At 46.4% G+C, this 18,101-nt stretch overlaps 1 protein-coding gene across 1 annotated transcript in view; it reads left to right on the forward strand.

The window, feature by feature from the left end:
• The window catches only part of RHPN2 (rhophilin Rho GTPase binding protein 2), a 60,757-nt gene that overhangs the window by 15,873 nt on the left and 26,783 nt on the right, over nucleotides 1–18,101 (forward strand). Inside the window, 2 exon segments of the mRNA XM_043599089.1 lie at nucleotides 12,287–12,415; nucleotides 14,907–14,982. Of these exon segments, the coding sequence (XP_043455024.1) occupies nucleotides 12,287–12,415; nucleotides 14,907–14,982 (205 nt within the window).

Here is an 18,101-nt window from a genome sequence, read left to right on the forward strand (position 1 = left end):
GGGGACCATCAGGTCTGCAGTGTAGTGGCCGGCACAGCTTAGGAGGGGCTCTGATTCAGGAGTGTAGGCCATGGGCTGGGCTTGCTGTGCCAGGAAGGGTGTAGGTGCCTTCCCCCTGGTGTGATTTGTGGCTACGGGTTTTGGTTGACACTTCTGAGAGGCCAGCCCTGTGGCTCTGGGGGGCAGGTAGGCAGCCTTGAGTCTGTGGCTCCCCAGGAGCAGACTACAGTTGATTGGCCTGTCATTCACCCAGGAAGTGAATTTCTTGAGTGCCTAGGAAGTAGCAGGCACTGTTTGAGGTGCAAGAGGAGAAGGCTGCTGGCAGTGCAAACGAATCCCTGCTTTCATGATGCTTAATCTCTTGTGGGGGGGACCTTCCTAACAGCAAACAAGTCCAGTCATGTCAGAGGTGATGCTTTCTAGGGTGTCGATGAAAAGGAAATGGGCTAGAGGTTGACAGTGTGGTGCAGCCTTAGAAACAGGCCAGTCAGGGAGGCCCTCTCTGAACAGGGGCCTTGGCGTTTCTAAGGCACAAACCAGGGTAGTTTTTTGTTGTTGTTGTTGTTGTTGTTGTTGTTGTTGTTTTTGGTCTGTCTTGCTTTTTTAATGACACCAGCAAACAGCCTCTCAGACCCAGTGGTTCAAGCTCATTGTCAAGTTAGCATTTGTTGAGCTGGCAGGGTGGGGGTAGGGTGGGGTTGTTAATGATTTTCGAAGTGACCTGACCTAAAAGTTCAGAGTGGCCCTTTCTGGAGACTGTTGGGAGAGGGAACCCTAAAGGTATTTATTAATCTGACTTCGTTGGCACCAACGGTTTCCCAAAAACAAATAAGGCGTTCAGCCAAGTCCAGCTCTGGCCCCGTGGCTGTCCCTGGGTGTCTGATTAGGTGGCCTGGGTGTCTGATTAGGTGGCTCTCCCTGCCAACAAGGGGTAGTTTAAGTCAGAAATTGAGCCCCACTATCCTGTGCACCTGTTTTCAGGTTCCCGGATGTCCCTCCGTAGACCTCAGATAAAGATCGAGCAGTTGGAACTGGGTGGGGTGGCCTTTGGGAAAGCGTCCCCCAAAATGCAGGAAGGCAAGGGTCCCAGTGGTTTAGCTGCATTGGTAGGGAGCTGTGACGCTGGGCAGGCCCTGGCAGGAGCCAGGCTTTCTACCCCTTCAAGGTCTCCCTCCTCCTCCTCTGAGCCGTATTGGCCTAGAGTCCATGAGCTTCCTGAGGTTTGATTAGGAAGATAGCAGATATTTTAAATGTACTTTTCCAGGCTAAGCAAGGACAATATTCTCTCTCTTTTCTTAGAACCCTGCCCTCCCTGGAGAAAAGCTGGGGTAGAAATGTGATGTTGTTTCTCTGAAACAGAGATGGTCTTTGTAACATTAAAAGCAACTTGCCACATGGTTTAGCTTTAACTAACTGGGCCTTTGAACGAGGGCGGGTCATTTAACATCTTTGGGGTTTAGATTCCCCTCTTGTACTGGGAGCTTTGGACTGGAGCAGGACTGGCCCACTGTGAGGCTTACAGAGGCCAGGCCGGCTCAGGAAAGAGTGGAGGGGGCCAGACCTGGTGCTGGGGGGCAGTAGGGAGTGGTGGGGACAGTGGGGAAGTACAGAGTGCATACTCTCTCCAGAGGGACCACGTGCAGTTTGCCTTATCGTGGGGGCGCAGCCAGGATTGCCGGACCTTCGGTTTTTTGGTTTTTTTCCAGAAGATAGAGATCTGATCTTTTTCTCTCCTTTTATTTTTCTTTTTTTTAATCTTCTGATATTTGAGTTTTTAAATATTGGCACATAGTTCAAAAGGGGAAAAAATCACACCCTGAGAACCAAATGAACTAGTCCCTGGACCTCCAGTTTGCAACCCCTGGACCAGAGGGTCATGACGTGCTGGGCAGAGGTGACCAGGGGCAGCCTCAGCGGTAATGAGCATAACTTGAGGTTAGTGACCGCTCACACGGTCGGTTCTGATAGAGGCTGGTGTATGTGCAGTGGGGTGTGTGAACCCCCCATGACCTTTGGGGCTCGCAGCAATCCTGAGGCCTGCCTTCCTATGCTGGGAGCAGATGTCCTGCCAGACCAGCTGATCTGCCGCCTTAGCTGGGTGGCCACATGGGGCCGCCAGGTGGTACTTGCAGGATTTGGGGACAGATGGATTAAGGTCAGACCGTTTCAATAAGGTCTCCGAAGCTGGTGCAGGTCTTGGTGCTTGTCAACATGCCTGTTCCTGAGGGGACCATTTTACTGAAAGATAGGACAGAAAAAAAGTTCCACTAAAGTAAATGGAGTTCCATGGGGTCAACATTCAAAATTCACACGCAGCTTTAAGACAAAACACGGGACGTTGAAGAAATTTTGGATTTGGAGCAGAGACACAAGCCATCATCATGTGGGGGCTTCTTAGGGTGGAAAAGGTCTCGGCAGCTCCAAATTCAGACAGAGGAGAATGCATGGATGTAGTCAGTAGCCTCAGGAAATAATTTGAATATGGCCTTCCTTCCCTGTTCACACTTGTTGGGTTCATCACTCAGAGAGAGGCAGTGAGACACCTTCTCGTTCTTGACTTTTGGAACATGTGCATGCTCTTGATGAAACATCCAAGGGAAGGGGCCTTTCCCTGGTGGTCCGGGCCTGAGGGAGGCCGTGGGGGACCTGGGCCGAAGCACACTTTTGCTTCATCCTGGTTGGCCTCAAGTGCTCTTTTGGTTTGTTTGTTTGTTTGTTTGTTTGTTTGTTTGTTTATGAGAGAGAGAGAGAGTGGGTGAAAGGGGAAGGGAGAGAGAGAGAGAGACAGAATCTTAAGCAGGCTCCACACTCAGTGCAGAGCCTGACGCAGGGCATGATCCCATGACCCTGGGGTCATGACCTGAGCCAAAATCAAGAGTCGCTCAACTGATTGAGCCACCAAGGCCCCCCCAAGGCCTCTTTCAGTTGTAACATCAGTTACCAGACCACAAGGTTCTCGGAGGAAGTTTGCACCCAAGGGAAAGGTGCGAAAAAAGCCATGTTCTTCCATAGAAGTGGAAGGTAGCCCAGGTGCAGAGCATCAGTGTTGAGGAGACAGGCCCTGGTTTTAATTCTTAATTTGAGCCAGCTGGTTCCATTTTTGTATGTTAACCCAGACTATTCCCCCAGCCTGGGCACAGGGGACCTGGGCACATACACCATGTTCAGTGGATTTACCTTATTTGAGAAACCCCCTTCCACCAGTGAAAAATCATTATCTGCACTAGAAGCACCTCACACTCTAGGGTTGGTTTCCTATTCATCGTTGTACCCAAAGGTAGCATTGTGGAAACTGACTCTGAGGCCCTACTTGGCCAACAACTTTTTCCAGAGTGACCCACACAGAGGTCCACGTCCAAGGAGCAGCTTGCCGATTTGTTGCATCCTACATCTCAAATTGCCAAATCAAGAGGGAAGAGAAGGGGCAAATCAATATATAGAGGAGGAAAAATCCAGAGTTGGCCTGTTTGGGGGTCCTGCAGGTATGTGGGCAAGGACCTTAGGGTGAAAATTGTTATATTTAAGTTGGATCCACTCTGTTGCAGAGGACCAGCCCCACCCCCCATTTCTTCTAGAGAGTGGTCTTTATTCTGCCATTTTTTTCAGAAGAGACAATGCCAGTTTCCAGGTGAAACGGAAAGAACTAGAAGGCCGGGGTCTTGTTTTCCGTTATAACTCCTATATCCTTTGGTAGACATGGGCCACAGTTTGTCTGTGAGCTTCCTGAAGGCAGCATGGAGAGGGGGATGTGACTTGGAAGGCTTCTCATACCCGTTGGTTCAGCCAGAGGCAAACCAGTTGCTACAAAGAAGCCGTTCCCAATACCAAGGGTTGGGAGGATTTCTTTCCTTGTGTCCTTATGGACATTATCAGCTCGAGAATCAGTCATGTTCTCAGAAACATCTTTGTAGTACAGGTTTTACAAGCGGCAGATTGTGACCCATGGTGTGTAATGAAATCCAGTCATTGGGTTGCTGTAGTGTTATAAAAAATAGGTATTTGTTGGGGGAGGTGTCTAGCTGGCTCAGTTTGTAGAGCATGACTGATTCTTGATCTCAGGGTTGTGAGTTCAAGCCCCACATTGGGCATACAGCCTACTTAAAAAAAAATACATATACATAACATATATATATATGTATATATATATATATATATATATATATACACACATATGTATATATATTTGGTCTCTGTGCCTCGTTCCTGGCACAGAGCTCCTAAAACTCTTGGAATCTCCTGTCTTCTGTATGTTAATGAGGTGACTCCTGATGGGGGAAGGGAGCCTTCAACATACAGTCTGTTTACCAGAAAGACCAAATCCGATTAGAGCGTTAGTCCTTACCCCTGAACTTCTGGGGAAGGGAAAGGGGTTGAAAATTGGGTTCAGTTACCGATGGCCAATGATTTAATCAACTGTGCCCACATAATGAAGTGATGAAACCCCGCCCCCACAGTGAGGTTTGTGAGCCTCCAGATTGGCGAACACATCAAGGTGCCAGGAGGGTGGCGTGCCTAGAGAGGGTGTGGAAGCTGCTCACGCCTCCTTGGCCTATGGGTCTGTTCCATCTGACTGCTCTTACGCTGTGTCCTTTAAAATAAACCACAGTAAATGTAAGTAAAGTGTTTTCCTGAGTTTTCTGAGTCATTCTGGTGAATTATCATAGAAGGGTGTTGTGGGAACCCTTGATTTGTAGCTGGTTGGTCACAAGTACGGGTGCCCCTCCCCCTACAAACCTTGTGGCTGGCACCTGATGTGGTGGCAGTCTTGTGGCATTGAGCCTTTAACCTGGAGGAACTGAATTGAATTGAAGTGTTGGGCACCCAGTTGCAGTCAGAGATTCAGAATTGGAGAGTTGCAAATATTACTGGGTTTTTTTTGTTTTTTTTTTGTTTTTTTAAAAAATTTTTTTTTTTCAACGTTTATTTATTTTTGGGACAGAGAGAGACAGAGCATGAACGGGGGAGGGGCAGAGAGAGAGGGAGACACAGAATCGGAAACGGGCTCCAGGCTCCGAGCCATCAGCCCAGAGCCCGACGCGGGGCTCGAACTCATGGACTGCGAGATCGTGACCTGGCTGAAGTCGGACGCTTAACCGACTGCGCCACCCAGGCGCCCCAATATTACTGTTTTTTTTAAAAAAGTAAGCTATTAGAATAGAATAATTGGTGTGCATCACTTGAATGGTTTGGTTTGTGCGACTTTTGTTTTAGAGAGTATGTTTGTGTACGGATCTACTGTGTTGTGTACAAAATGTGTTTCTTACTGGTAACCATGCTTCACCCCCTCCAACCCCCTCAGAATTCCCACACCAATGCTCTTCACCGAACTGAGCTTCCAATATCTCATTGCCCAGCTGGGGAGCTCAGATGTGTACGTGTGAAGGCTTACCAAGCAGGAGCAGTAAAAGCACCAGTGTCATCATATCTACTGCCAGGGTCACGCATGGCTTTTTCTGAGGAGGTGTGACATAAGCGTGTGGGTTCAAGAAGCAGGAGTTTGGTGGGGCGCCTGGGTGGCTCAGTCGGTTAAGCGTCTGACTTTGGCTCAGGTCATGATCTCACAGTTTGTGAGTTCGAGCCCACATCGGGCTCTGTGCTGACAGCTTAGAGCCTGGAGCCTGCTTCAAATTCTATGTCTCCCTCTCTCTCTGCTTCTCCCCCGCTCATGCTCTGTCTCTCTCTCCTGCAAAAATAAATAAAAACATTTAAAAAAAAAAGCAGGAGTTTGGTGAAGGAAGGGAGAGAAAACATATAAATACATCATGGAGAGACACTGATGGGCTCAAATATGTGACAAGGCAGGAAGAACCCCAGTGGAGAGGGCAGACTGTAGGGGAAATGGTTTAGCATTTTATTTTCTGGAGGAAAGACAGCAGGTGAGCAAAGCAAGCACAAGACAGGTGGCTGGATTTTCATCAGCTGGGGAGGGGAAGGTGACCCGGTACTGTCTCGCTGGCTGGCTGGGGCTCTTGGCTGATGGACCTCGGGTGTCCCCATGTGTGAAATGAGGAAGTTCTAGTAGCTGGTCTGAGGAATGACCAAGGACTTGCCAGGATGGCTCCTGGGAACGTACTCAGCAAGGCCTGGCTCAGTATTTGGTTGTTAACTGTTAGTTTTGCAGTGATTCCTCATCTGTAAAATGCACTTGTAAAGTCTTCCAGGAAGTGTCCAAACTTCTGCTTTGAAGACTTGGGTAAAGTTCATTCCTTCATATCACTTAAACCATTCCATTCTATGGATGTGTCACATTTTGCTTATCCGCTTGCCAGTTAATGGATGGATACCTGGATTTTTCTCTCTTTTTGGCTATCTGGCTTTTTGTTGGGACATAAATTCTCATTTCTCTCATAGACTCCTAGCAGTGGAATATGCAGTTGTATGGTAAGTTTATGTTTGTCGTTGTTAGAAACTCCCCAGCTGTTTGTTCCAAGGTGGTGGCTGTGTCATTTACATTCAGCAGTGTATGAGGGTTCCTGTTTCTCTGCATCCTCACCCATGCTTATTATTGTTTCTTTTTCATCAGAGCCAGTCAAGTCGTGTATTGGTATCCCATCCTGGTTTTAATGTGTATTTCCCTATATTGTCTGATGACATTCAGCATCTTTTTGTGTGTTTATTAGCCATCGTATATATTCTTTAATAAAATGTGTATTCAGATCTTCTGTACATTTTATGAATTCAGAAAGTTGCAGGCTACAAAATCAATATATAGAAATCTGTTGTATTTCTATACATTAATAACAAATTACCAGAAAGAGAAAATAAAACAATTCCACTCACAATTGCATCCAAAATAACACAATACCTAGGAATAAGTTTAACAAAAGAAGTGAACCTGTTCACTAGAAACTATGGCCCCGATGACAGAAATTGAAGGTACAAATACATGGAAAGACATTCCAGGCTCATGGATTGGAAGAATTAGTATTGTTAAAATGTCCATACAGCCAAAGCAATCTACAAATTTGCTACAGTCCCTATGAAAATTCCAATGGCACTCTTCAGAAATAGATAAAACAATTCTAAAACTTTGGAACCATGAAAGAGCCAGAATAGTTAAAGCTGTCTTGAGAAAGAAGAACAAAGCTCGAGGCATCACGCTTCCTGATTTCAAACTATATCACAAAGCTGTAGTAATCAAAACAGTATGGTACCGGTGTAAAAACAGACACATAGATGAATGAAACAGAATAGAGTGCAGAAATGAACCCACGCATATATGGTCAATTAACTTATGACAAAGGAGGCAAGAATATACAATAGGGAAAGGATAGTCTCTTAGTGATGGGAAAACTGGACAGCCACATGCAAAAGATAAAACTGGACCGCTGTCTTACACCGTGCACAAGAACTAACTCAGAATGGAAACACTTGCATATAAGACATGAAACCATAACATTCCTAGAAGAAAACATAGGGAGTAAGCCTTGACATTGATCATGGCGGTGATTTTTTGCGTTTGACACCAGGAGCAGAGGTGGCAAAAGCAAAAAACAAGTGGGGCTACATCAAACTACAGAGCTTTTGCACAGCAAGGAAACCATCAACAGAATGAAAAGGCAACCTACGAAATAGGAGAAAGTATTTGTAATTCGTACATCTGATAAGGGGTTAATGTCCAAAATATAGAAAGAACTCGTAAATTCAACAGCACAAAAACAAACAGTCTGGTTATAAAATGGGCAGAGGACCTGAATAGACATTTTTGTAAAGAAGATGTGCAAGTGGCCAACAGACACATGAAAAGATGCTCCACATCACTAATTATCAGGGAAAGGCAAATCAACACCACAATGAGATCTCACACCTGTTAGAACGGCTATTATCAAAAAGAGAAGATATAACAAGTGTTGGTGAGGACATGGAGAAAAGGGAACCTCATTCACTGTTGGTGGGAATATAAATTGGTGCGGCCATTATGGAAAAGAGTATGGAGTTCCCTTAAAGAAATTAAAAATAGAACTACCATGTGATCCAGCGATTCTGCTTCTGAGTATTTATGTGAGGAGAGCAAAATCACTAACTCAAAAAGATATCTGCACCCCCATGTTCATTGCAGTCTTATTTGTAATAGCCAAGATACGGAAACAACCTCAGTGTCCACCAATGGATGAATGGATGAAGAAGACGTGGTATATATACACACACCGTGTAATACTATTTGACCATCAAGAAGCACAAAATCTTAACCTTTGTGACAATATGGACGGACCTCGAGGGCATTGTGCTAAGTGAAATAAGTCATACAGGGAAATACCATATGAGCTCACGTACATGTGGAATCTCTATTGAAAAAAAAAGGCTCATGGAGACAGAGAACAGATGGAATGTTGCTTGAGTTGGGGATTGGGAGATAGGTGAAATCGGTAAAGAGTGTCAAGAGGCACAAACTTTCAGTGATAAAATAAATAAGTCATGGGGATGTAATGTACAGCATAGTGACTATAGTTAATAATACTGTATTGCAGGGGCACCTGGATGGCTCAGTTGGTTGAGCGCCTGACTCTTGATTTCGGCTTGGGTCACGATCTCATGGTTTATGGGTTCGAGCTCCCTGTTGTGCTCTGCACTGATGGTCCAGAGCCTGCTTGGGATCCTCTCTCTCCACCGCCCCCCCCCTTTCTGCCTCTCCCCCACTCATGCTCTGTCTGCCTCTCAAAAAAGAATAACGCATTGCATATTTTAAAGTTGCTAAGAGAGTAAATATTAAAAGGTCTTATCACACACACAAAAAAACCTGTAACTATGCTGACAAATATTGTTTGTGGTGATCATTTTGCAATATATATAAATATTGAATTATTATGTTTTATACCTGAAATTAAGACAATGTTTGTCAATTATTCCTTCATTAAAAAAAACCTTTGCGGGGCGCCTGGGTGGCGCAGTCGGTTAAGCGTCCGACTTCAGCCAGGTCACGATCTCGTGGTCCGGGAGTTCGGGCTCTGGGCTGATGGCTCAGAGCCTGGAGCCTGTTTCCGATTCTGTGTCTCCCTCTCTCTCTGCCCCTCCCCCGTTCATGCTCTGTCTCTCTCTGTCCCAAAAATAAATAAACGTTGAAAAAAAAAAATAAAAATAAAAAAATCTTTGCCCATTAAAAAAATTGTATTATCTTTTTGTTACTTGAGAAACTCTTAATGTATCTGATACGAATTTTTATTAGATATATAATTTGCAAATATTTTCTTCTAGGCTACAGCTTGCGTTTTTTGGTTTTTTTTTTTTTTTTTTTTTTTTTTTTTTTGGTTTCTGAAGCACAGAAGTTTTTAAATTTGAGAGAGTCCAATTCGATTTCTTCTTTTATGGTTTGTGCTTTTGGTGTATAGCTAAGTACACATTGCCCGGCCCAAGGTCATAAAGATTTCCTTCTATATGTATATATATTTTTAAATTTTTTTAATGTGTATTTATTTTTGAGACAGAGAGACAGAGCGCGAGCGGGGAAGGGGCAGAGAGAGAGGGAGACACAGAATCTGAAGCAGGCTCCAGCCTCTGAGCTGTCAGCATAGAACCCGGTGCCTGGCTCAAACTCACGAACTGTGAGATCATGACCTGAGCCAACGTCAGACGCCCAACCGACTGAGCCACCCAGGTGCCCCTGTATTTTCTTCTAGAGGTAGTAGAGTTTTGGCTCTTATATTGAAGTCTCTGATCCATTTGGACTTAATATTTATGTATGGTATAAGATTTAGATTGAGGTTTATTTTTTGCTGATTGTGCCGAAAAGAGTTATCAGAGCAGGCCTGAGACAGCTATCCTTAGAAAGCCTGTTTGCAAGGTTGTCCCTTGGCCGGTGTCTGCAGACTTAATTTCAGGATAGTTCCCACCGTTTCCAGAACTGATAAGAATGGTTCACTGTGCCTGAGCTGTTTGCACAAACAGTGTTGTTTCTGCTGGATACCTGCTTTCCTTCTGGGAGTCTGGAATTTTGGAACATGCTAGACAGAAGTGCCTACCTGACCAGTCCCTGGTAAAAACCTGGGGCACTATGTCTCAAATGAGCTTCCTTAGTAGACAGCATTTCACACGTGTTGTCAAAACTCTGCCGGAGGAATTAAGTGTGTCCTTTGTGAGAATCCTGGGAGAGAGGACTCTTAGCAGCCTGTGCCTCCAGACCTTACCCCATGCACCTTTCCCTTTTGCTGTAATAAATCACAGCCTTGAGTACAACTCTGTTGAGTCCTGTGAGTCCTTCTAGTGAATCCCTGAATGTGGGGGTGGTCTCGGGGACACGGACATACCTAAGGATGTCCAATTGCTTCAGCACTATTTTGTTGAAAAGACTGTCTTTTCTCCTTTGAAATGCCTTGTCATCTTTGTCAAAATCAATTGACCATAAATGTAAGGATTTATTTCTGGATTCTATTCTGTTCCATTGCCTAGCTTTATGCCACTGCTACATTATCTTGATTGCTGTGGATTTATAGTAAGTTTTAAAATCCTATAGCATAAATCCTCCAACTTTGTTCTTCTTTGGCTCTTAGGTCCTTTGCATTAACATATATATTTTAGGATCAGCTTGTCAATGTCTACTAAAAAGCTTATGGGTTTTGTTTTTGTTTTTTGAGAGAGAGAGAGAGAGAGCACTTGCAGGAGAGGGGCAGCGGGAGAGGGAGAGAGAATTCTATACGCACTCCAGGTTCAGCACAGAACCTGATACGGAACTGAGTCTCATGAACTGTGAGATCATGATGTGAGCTGAAATCAAGAGTCGGATGCTTAACCAGCTGACCCAGCCAGGCGCCTCAGCTCTTGGGGTTTTGATTGGAACTGCATTGAATTGATAGATCAATTAGGGAGAATTGACATCTTGACGACAGTGAATCTTCCAATCCATAAACACGGCGTCTCTCCAATTAATATGCACTGCTTTGTGGTTTTCAGGGCACAGATCTTACGCTTCTTTTGTGAAATTTATTCCAACGTATTTTTACTTTTTGATGCCAATGTGAATGAAATTGTTTTCTGAACTTCGTTGTAAGAGTGCTCACTGCTGGTATGTAGCGATAGAATTGATTTTTGCATATTGAATTGTATGCTGTGACCTTCCCGAATGTATTAGTTCTAGTATTTTGTGAATGCCTTGGGATTTTCTATATACAAGATTATGTCATCTGTGAGTAAAGACAGTTTTCCTTCTTCCCTTCCAATCCAGAGGCCTTTAATTTCTTTATTTACCTATTGCCGCTGGCTTGAGCCTCCAGTAGAGTAGTGATTAGAAGTGGCAAAAGCGAACACTGTTGCCTTGTTCCTGATCTAATTGAGAAAGCATATCTTTCACCACTAAGTACGATATTAGCTTTGTTTTTTTCATAGATGCCCTTTATCAAGTTTTGTAAATTTTCTTTTATTCCTAGTTTGGTGAGAATTTTTATCACGAATCTGTGTTAGACTTTATCACATGCTTTTTTTTTTTTTTTCCGCATCTGTTGAGATGACCATGTGTTTTTTATCCTATAGCCTATTATTATAGTATGTTACATTAATTGATTTTCAGATAGTAAACCAACCTTGCAGGGGCGCCTGGGTGGCTCAGTCGGTTAAGCGTCCGACTTTGTCTCAGGTCATGATCTCACGGTTTGTGAGTTTGAGCCCCGCGTCAGGCTCTGTGCTGACAGCTCTGAGCCTGGAACCTGCTTTGGATTCTGTGTCTCCTTCTCTCTCTGCCCCTCCCCAACTTGTGCTCTCTCTGTGTCTCTCAAAATATAAATAAATCTAAAAAAAAAATTTTTTTTAAACCAACCTTGCAATCCTGGGATAAATCCCACTTGGTTATGGTATATAATTGTTGTTATATGTTGCTAGGTTCGGTTTGCTAATATTTTGTTGAGGATTTTTGCATGTATATTCATGTAAGATATCAGTCTGTTGTTTTGTTTTCTTGTGGTGTCTTTCCCTGGTTTTGGGTCACGGTACAACAAGACCTCATAGAATGAGCTGGGAAATGTTATCTTAGCCATTTCCTTTCAAGGGGGTAGTTTATGGTCTTTTGAGTGGCTGGGAGCAGTTCTCTTTTCTCTTCTCAAAGCTGATTCTTCACAGGGATGTCTTAAGATTCATGTCTGGCAGCTCAGTTTATCATCGATGTCCCAGATCCATTTACTGGCAGGTGTGGCTCAGGATGGGCCAGGTGCTGAGCATCTCTGAGACCTCTTATCTGATCACATCTGGTGCTCACATCTGCAAGTGAACCCTCAGGACGTCCCTATGGGGTTCGGGAGGTCTGCTCACTCGGCAGCGGGGCACTTGGGCTGAAGGCACTTTCCTCCCTCTTCTCTTCTAACAGAGCAGCTACGAACCACAAGGTGCGGGAGCAGGTGCGCCTGGAACTGAGCTTCGTGAACTCAGATCTACAGATGCTCAAGGAAGAGCTGGAGGGGCTCAACATCTCAGTGGGAGTCTATCAGAGCACAGAGTAAGTGGGGGCACTGATTCTTCCAGATACTTTCTGAGCCTTAGAACGTGCTGCAACAAAGATGGTGCCCAGATAGACCCAAGGGTGTGGCAGACCCCACTTTGGGAAGAGAGGGATTGATCAGTTTGAGGTTTGAGCGTGATGCAGGAGTCAAAGGGACGAGCCTATGGAGTTTGTTGGAAATACCTGGAGAGTGGGACAGAAAGGCATTCAATTGTCCTAGGACCCTTGGGACATAGTTTTATGGGAGAGCTGTGACTGGGTCCAGATGAAGAGACAGCATCTCTCACGTGGCTCTGCCATAAAGATGGCCTGGAGGCACTTCTGTGGTTGGCCTGGAGAGCCAGCCCACCGGGTGGGGCCACCCTGCCCTCTTCCCTCTCAGCCTCTTCACCCCACACAGGGCCTGCCTGGGTCGTTCCATTGGTAGGATGCAAAAACAGACAAACTGCTTGACAGGGATCACTTACATCAAAGATTAGGGGACCCAGGTGAGTTGGCATGGCAACTGAGAGACTTCAGAAATGTACCCCGTTAAATACTTGAGAGATGAACGGCCTAATTCAGGAGCCTCCCCCTAGGGAGTGTTTGTGGGAGGTGCAGTATTGAGGGGCAGACCTCAGAAAAAGCTCAGAACGTCTCCCCGAGGTGAGCTGCCTTTGAAAGACATGTCCGTCTTGGAGGAAAAATAACCTTGAGGAGTTGTGCGGGGACATGAGGCTTCTCAAAAGGCAGGCGAGCGCCCGGGGAATCTCAGTCAGAAAATAGTATGTGGATTCACAAAAGGACGGCATTTGGGAACCTTGAGTCACCTTTGGAATGTGCTTTTCCCGACTGTCCCCAGTCCTCTGTGTGGTATGTGGGTGTTTTTCAGAGCCAGAGGGAAAGCATTAGTGTGTGAACCCTCTGTCCTTCCTTCTGTGACGTCCGGAGCCCTGGCTCGGTCACCTGTGGGCCCCCGTGTGGGTTTGAGCACCTAACCACAGCAGCAGATGAGAGGCTTCTCCCAGCCTATGCTGTGGTATTAAATCCCAGTGTTTTGCCCAAAGGTCGACGTTCCCTGAGTAAGGAGGGCAGGGCCAAACTGGGCTGATAAATGTAGGGATGTTTCATATTCCTGCCTGCGGTACCAGACCGCGGGGATGTATCCCACAGAGACAGGCACTTAAGGCCCCTGTGTGATTACAGTGTGGCTCTACAGCGGCCAGTTGTTTCCCGGTGCCATCAGGGAGTGGGGAGAGAGACGTGCAGGTGTCACAATGACGCCTTGGGTTTGCACCCGCCCCCTTCCTGTTTTCAAAGCAGATTGTTTCTTTCTTAGCGCCATTGATCTTTAAACATTTCTGCGAGGCAGAACAGGAAGAAACAGTCTTGCTGGGCAGAGGAGAAAACACGAGGAGGCTGGAGGTCGTGGAGAAAGTTACGTTAGCACAAGGTTGGGACCGGGGTGCCCTGGCTGCTCCGGGGAGGTCATGGGGAGCACAGCCCTCGCCTCCAGGCCTAGTGGGGTGAGGGTAGGAGGGCGTTGGGGCCCAGAGGACAGAGGCATGGCCCATCCACAACCCCCGTCCAGCAGGATCTGGCTTTCCCAGTGGGCTTTGAGGAAGCCAGGCACCCCCACGGTGGGATCCCACCTGCTTTTAGCACAGCCGGTGGTTTCCCCTCAGCCACAGAGGCAGTTTCAGCTTACAGCTGCATTGTCCACTCACCCTACCATGCATTCCTGGCCTTTTCCCCAGCTGGGCTGAGCGGCCCCAGGAGGTCTCTGGTTACAGGTCAGGGAGCTAAATCTCTGTTTGCAAAACACAGCCCGAGCCCCCTACACTCCCTTTTGGCTCTGTCCCTGTCCCTCAGAATGTAGGTTCAGGGCACACTCCCAGGGCGACCTATGGGGAAACTGAGTGGTCAGTTGTGGGGGAGTACTGTGGGGGGCAGGCAGCCGACCAGGGTGTGACCCTGGGCCTGGAGCTGGGTGTACTTCGGTGTCAGAAAGGGCCCTTGCCCTCAGGGCTTTCCCCATGCAGGTGATGGGACCCTAGAGGGATTCTCCCCATCAGAGGAGGCTCCTAAGAGTCCAGGTGGGACCTGCCCTGGTGAGGAAAGGAGGAGGAGAAGGGAGGGGTTGGGAGCTGATGGAGGAGGTGCGTTGATTGGCAGGGTGGTGCGCCCAGGTCGGGAGCAGTGCCTGCATCAGGCACAGACCTGCCACACAGGAGGTCCCCAGCATAGTCACTGAAGGAACAGGTCAAGATGGTAGGCCCCCATGTGTTAGGCTGGGTAGTGCAGAAGTCACAGGCCGCTGGGATTGGGTTTAGACCAGAGACAGGTATGTGATCAGAGTCATCTTTATGGAGTATGAACCGGCATGGGGATGTGGTGGGGCCCTGAGCTGGACCAGCATGGGGACCCACGTGGTGGGCCCTGAGCTGGGCTGCTGGGTGCATAGCACCCGGGACTGGGATGTTCATATACCTTGCTGTGTTCCTTCTAGGGAGGCATTTACCATCCCCCTGATTCCGCTTGGTCTGAAGGAAACCAAGGATGTTGACTTCTCAGTCGTTCTCAAGGTAAATCTCAAAGCCATGGGCACTTGACTCAATGTTTACAAAGAAAAACTAGAAGTTGTGTATCCCTTGCAAGTGGCCGTAGGCTCAGTGGGCCGAGTGTTAGTTGATTTCTGCAGGATGCCTCCAGACCCCTTCAGCAAGCCAGAGAATGCTGTGCTGTTCTCCTGTGTCCTCCAGCTGTCTCTGGTTCCCTCCGAGGCTCGGGGCCCCGGGAAGGCGAGTTACAAACCTGGGCCTACCCTCCCCAGGAGGCCAAGCCACAGAGGGTCCATGGAGGATGTGCTTTGGAATTTAAAAATTGTATCCTGTATTTTTTCTTAAACATGGCCTAAATTGGTTATGAAATTTATGGAGAACAGCTAAATTTCCCCCCAACGTTTTATTCCGAAAATTTCTAAGCTTCTAGAAAAACTGAAAGAATTTGGCAGTGAATCCGTGTATACTCACTACCTAGATGAACATTTTGCTTTTATGACTTGTTTGTCCATCTATGCATCCCTGTATCTACATACCAATCCACCTTGAATAGCTAGAATTTATGGGGTTTTTTTCCCTCTATCGAATTACTGGGGATCCAGCTGCATCTTCTCTTTCTTTCTTCCTTCCAATCTCTCTCCCTTTAAAAAAATTTCTTCCCCTTCTTTTTAAAAAGTAACACTTAACCTCCCCCCCCCCCACACACAGTATCTGGCCTCCTCTTAATTGTGGGGGTCCCTGGTAAGCAGCTGTTACCTGTAGGCCGATCTGTGCCTATCGCTGTGCTGGATGCTGGTGATGTCACAGGTCTTGAGTTCCAGGTCTGTGGCTCAGTGGAGATTTCAGGTGGGAAGCGGAACAGGTGCTTTGACAGAGGCCCCCAGAGCTGCCTTACCCCTTTCCAGGGCCAAGAGAGGCCTCCCCATGTCTGGAACGCCCTCCTCTTCCTCCCCTCCCTGGCTCTGAGTTTTAATGAATCACCCCCAACGTCCATTTAGGAGGAGAAAGGGGAAATGGGGTGGAAGGTAGTGCCTGTCTCTGAGCTCTCCAACACAGGCATAGTGGAGGGCAGTTAACCCCAGCATTGTGAAAAATACTGCTGAGTGTTGCATTTCTTTTCATAGTAACTCTTGTTAGTTGACTCATCTTGGACTACTTTCAATTTAGGAAAGAAAAAATGATCATATGCATTTTGGGCACTATGAAATGTGTCCTTTTAAAAGCAATTGGTTAATGCTTCAAGAGCTTCTGCACTTGACCTCCATTCTGAAGCAGATACTGTAAGTCTCTTGACATAAGCTCTTTCACTTAGGGCCTTGTTGACTGCTCCCTTGTTTATACCCAGGTCCTGGTCCCTGTCAATTTGGGGTTTATTTTGGTGTTTGAGAAGGGACATTGGTAGCCGTACAAGACTCAGGATCACCCAAGGTTTGATTTTCTGGCTAGAAAACAACCCAGGAGCTGCAGCTTTATGTCAGCTATGTAGAGGCCACCTGAGCTTCTAGATGGGACACTTGTCACACATCTGTGAGACTCAAGACAATCTTTACGTCTGTGGAAATGTGTTTGGGTGCCTTTGTGGAATAGTTTCTTTAAGATTTAGTTTGTTGCTTGGATCCAGGGTGGCAAGGGCACAGGCATTTTAGAAGGAGACTCTTGGAGACACTTGGGGATTTTATGGAATCTGTAAGGACCCAACCATGTCATGTGCTGAATCCCACATTAAACTCAGTGGGGGAAAAAAAAATCACATGTGGCCATGGCCAACTGCTATTCAGCTGAGGCTTCCAGCCATGTCATTTTAGCCTCAAAGGGACTCTTCAAATGTCAGGCATACAAGAATGAGAACATCTGGGGACGTCCTGTTTTCTCCTTTCCACATTTGTCCCTGAGACTCACACAGACAGGTGCTGCAGAAGCACTTGGGCCGACTTAATGAGGGCAGTTCAAAGTGCGGGCCGCCTTGCACCTCCCTGTGTATCCGTGGGGCGTTTAATGGCCAGTAAAACTTCACGGTGTGATTTCATTCTATTTTTAAATACATGGGCTTTCAAACGGCCCTCATTTGAAGACACCATCAAAATAAATTCCCTTTCCAGAGAATTCAAGTTGTTTGTTTTGGGTGGGTTTTTTTTTTTTTTTTTGCCTCTAAATATAGCTTTATTTATTTATTTATGTTTATTAAAAACAGTACTGCAGAACATTCAGAAAAATACCAAGGCATGGAAAGATCCCTCCCAGCCCTACCCCGCCGTGTCCCCACTGAGCTTGGTAACCTGCTCAGCACTTAATCTTTGGACACTGGGGCTGTTCCTCCGGTCAGGGGCCTGACTCATGAAGGTGTGTGACTCCCCCCACTCCCCTCTGTCATGACTTCACGTGGTGTCTGCTTATAGAAGGCAGGGTGGCTGTTAATCTCATTCTTCAGACAGCTTCCAAATGCTCGCTGTTGTCAGCGGCTCTCCACTGAGCATTTGCACACTTCACCGGATGTTCTCTTTGGACAGATTTTTAGACACGGATTTGGTCGGTGGGAGATCCGTATTACCCACTTACCCACCAGAAGCGGTCCTGCCTTACACTCCTACCGACTGTGCGTGACTGCTTATCTTCCTGCACTTTAGGTCACCCTGGGCAGCAGCGTTCACCATTTTGATTTTTTTATGCTATCTTTGTGATCTTTGTGAAATCGGGCAAAATAAGAACTTATTACAGTTTACATTTCTCAGGTCGGTACTTGAGTTGAATGCGTGTATGGTTTGGGGTTGGGTTTTTTTGTTTTGTTTTGTTTTGTTTTGAGTTTATTTATTTTGAGAGAGAGAGAGCACGCACAGGCGGGGGAGGGGCAGAGAGAAGAAGAGACAGAGTCCCAAGCAGTTCTGCACTTACAGCACAGAGCCCAATGCCGGGCTCAAACTCATGAACCTCGAGATCATGACCGGAGCTGACATCAAGGGTTGGACGTTTAACCGTTTGAACCACCCAGGCGCCTCTCCTGTATGTTTATTTTCCCTTTACACTTTCCCTTTCAAATCGACTGTTGCTGCCCTTTGTGTGCTTTTCCAGTGTGCTTTTATTTCTTACAAGAGATCTTTTACATATGAAGGATATTAACCCTTGGTTTTATATATATTGCAAATGTT

Source organism: Prionailurus bengalensis, chromosome E2, assembly GCF_016509475.1.
Source record: "Prionailurus bengalensis isolate Pbe53 chromosome E2, Fcat_Pben_1.1_paternal_pri, whole genome shotgun sequence".
Classification (NCBI taxonomy): domain Eukaryota; kingdom Metazoa; phylum Chordata; class Mammalia; order Carnivora; family Felidae; genus Prionailurus; species Prionailurus bengalensis.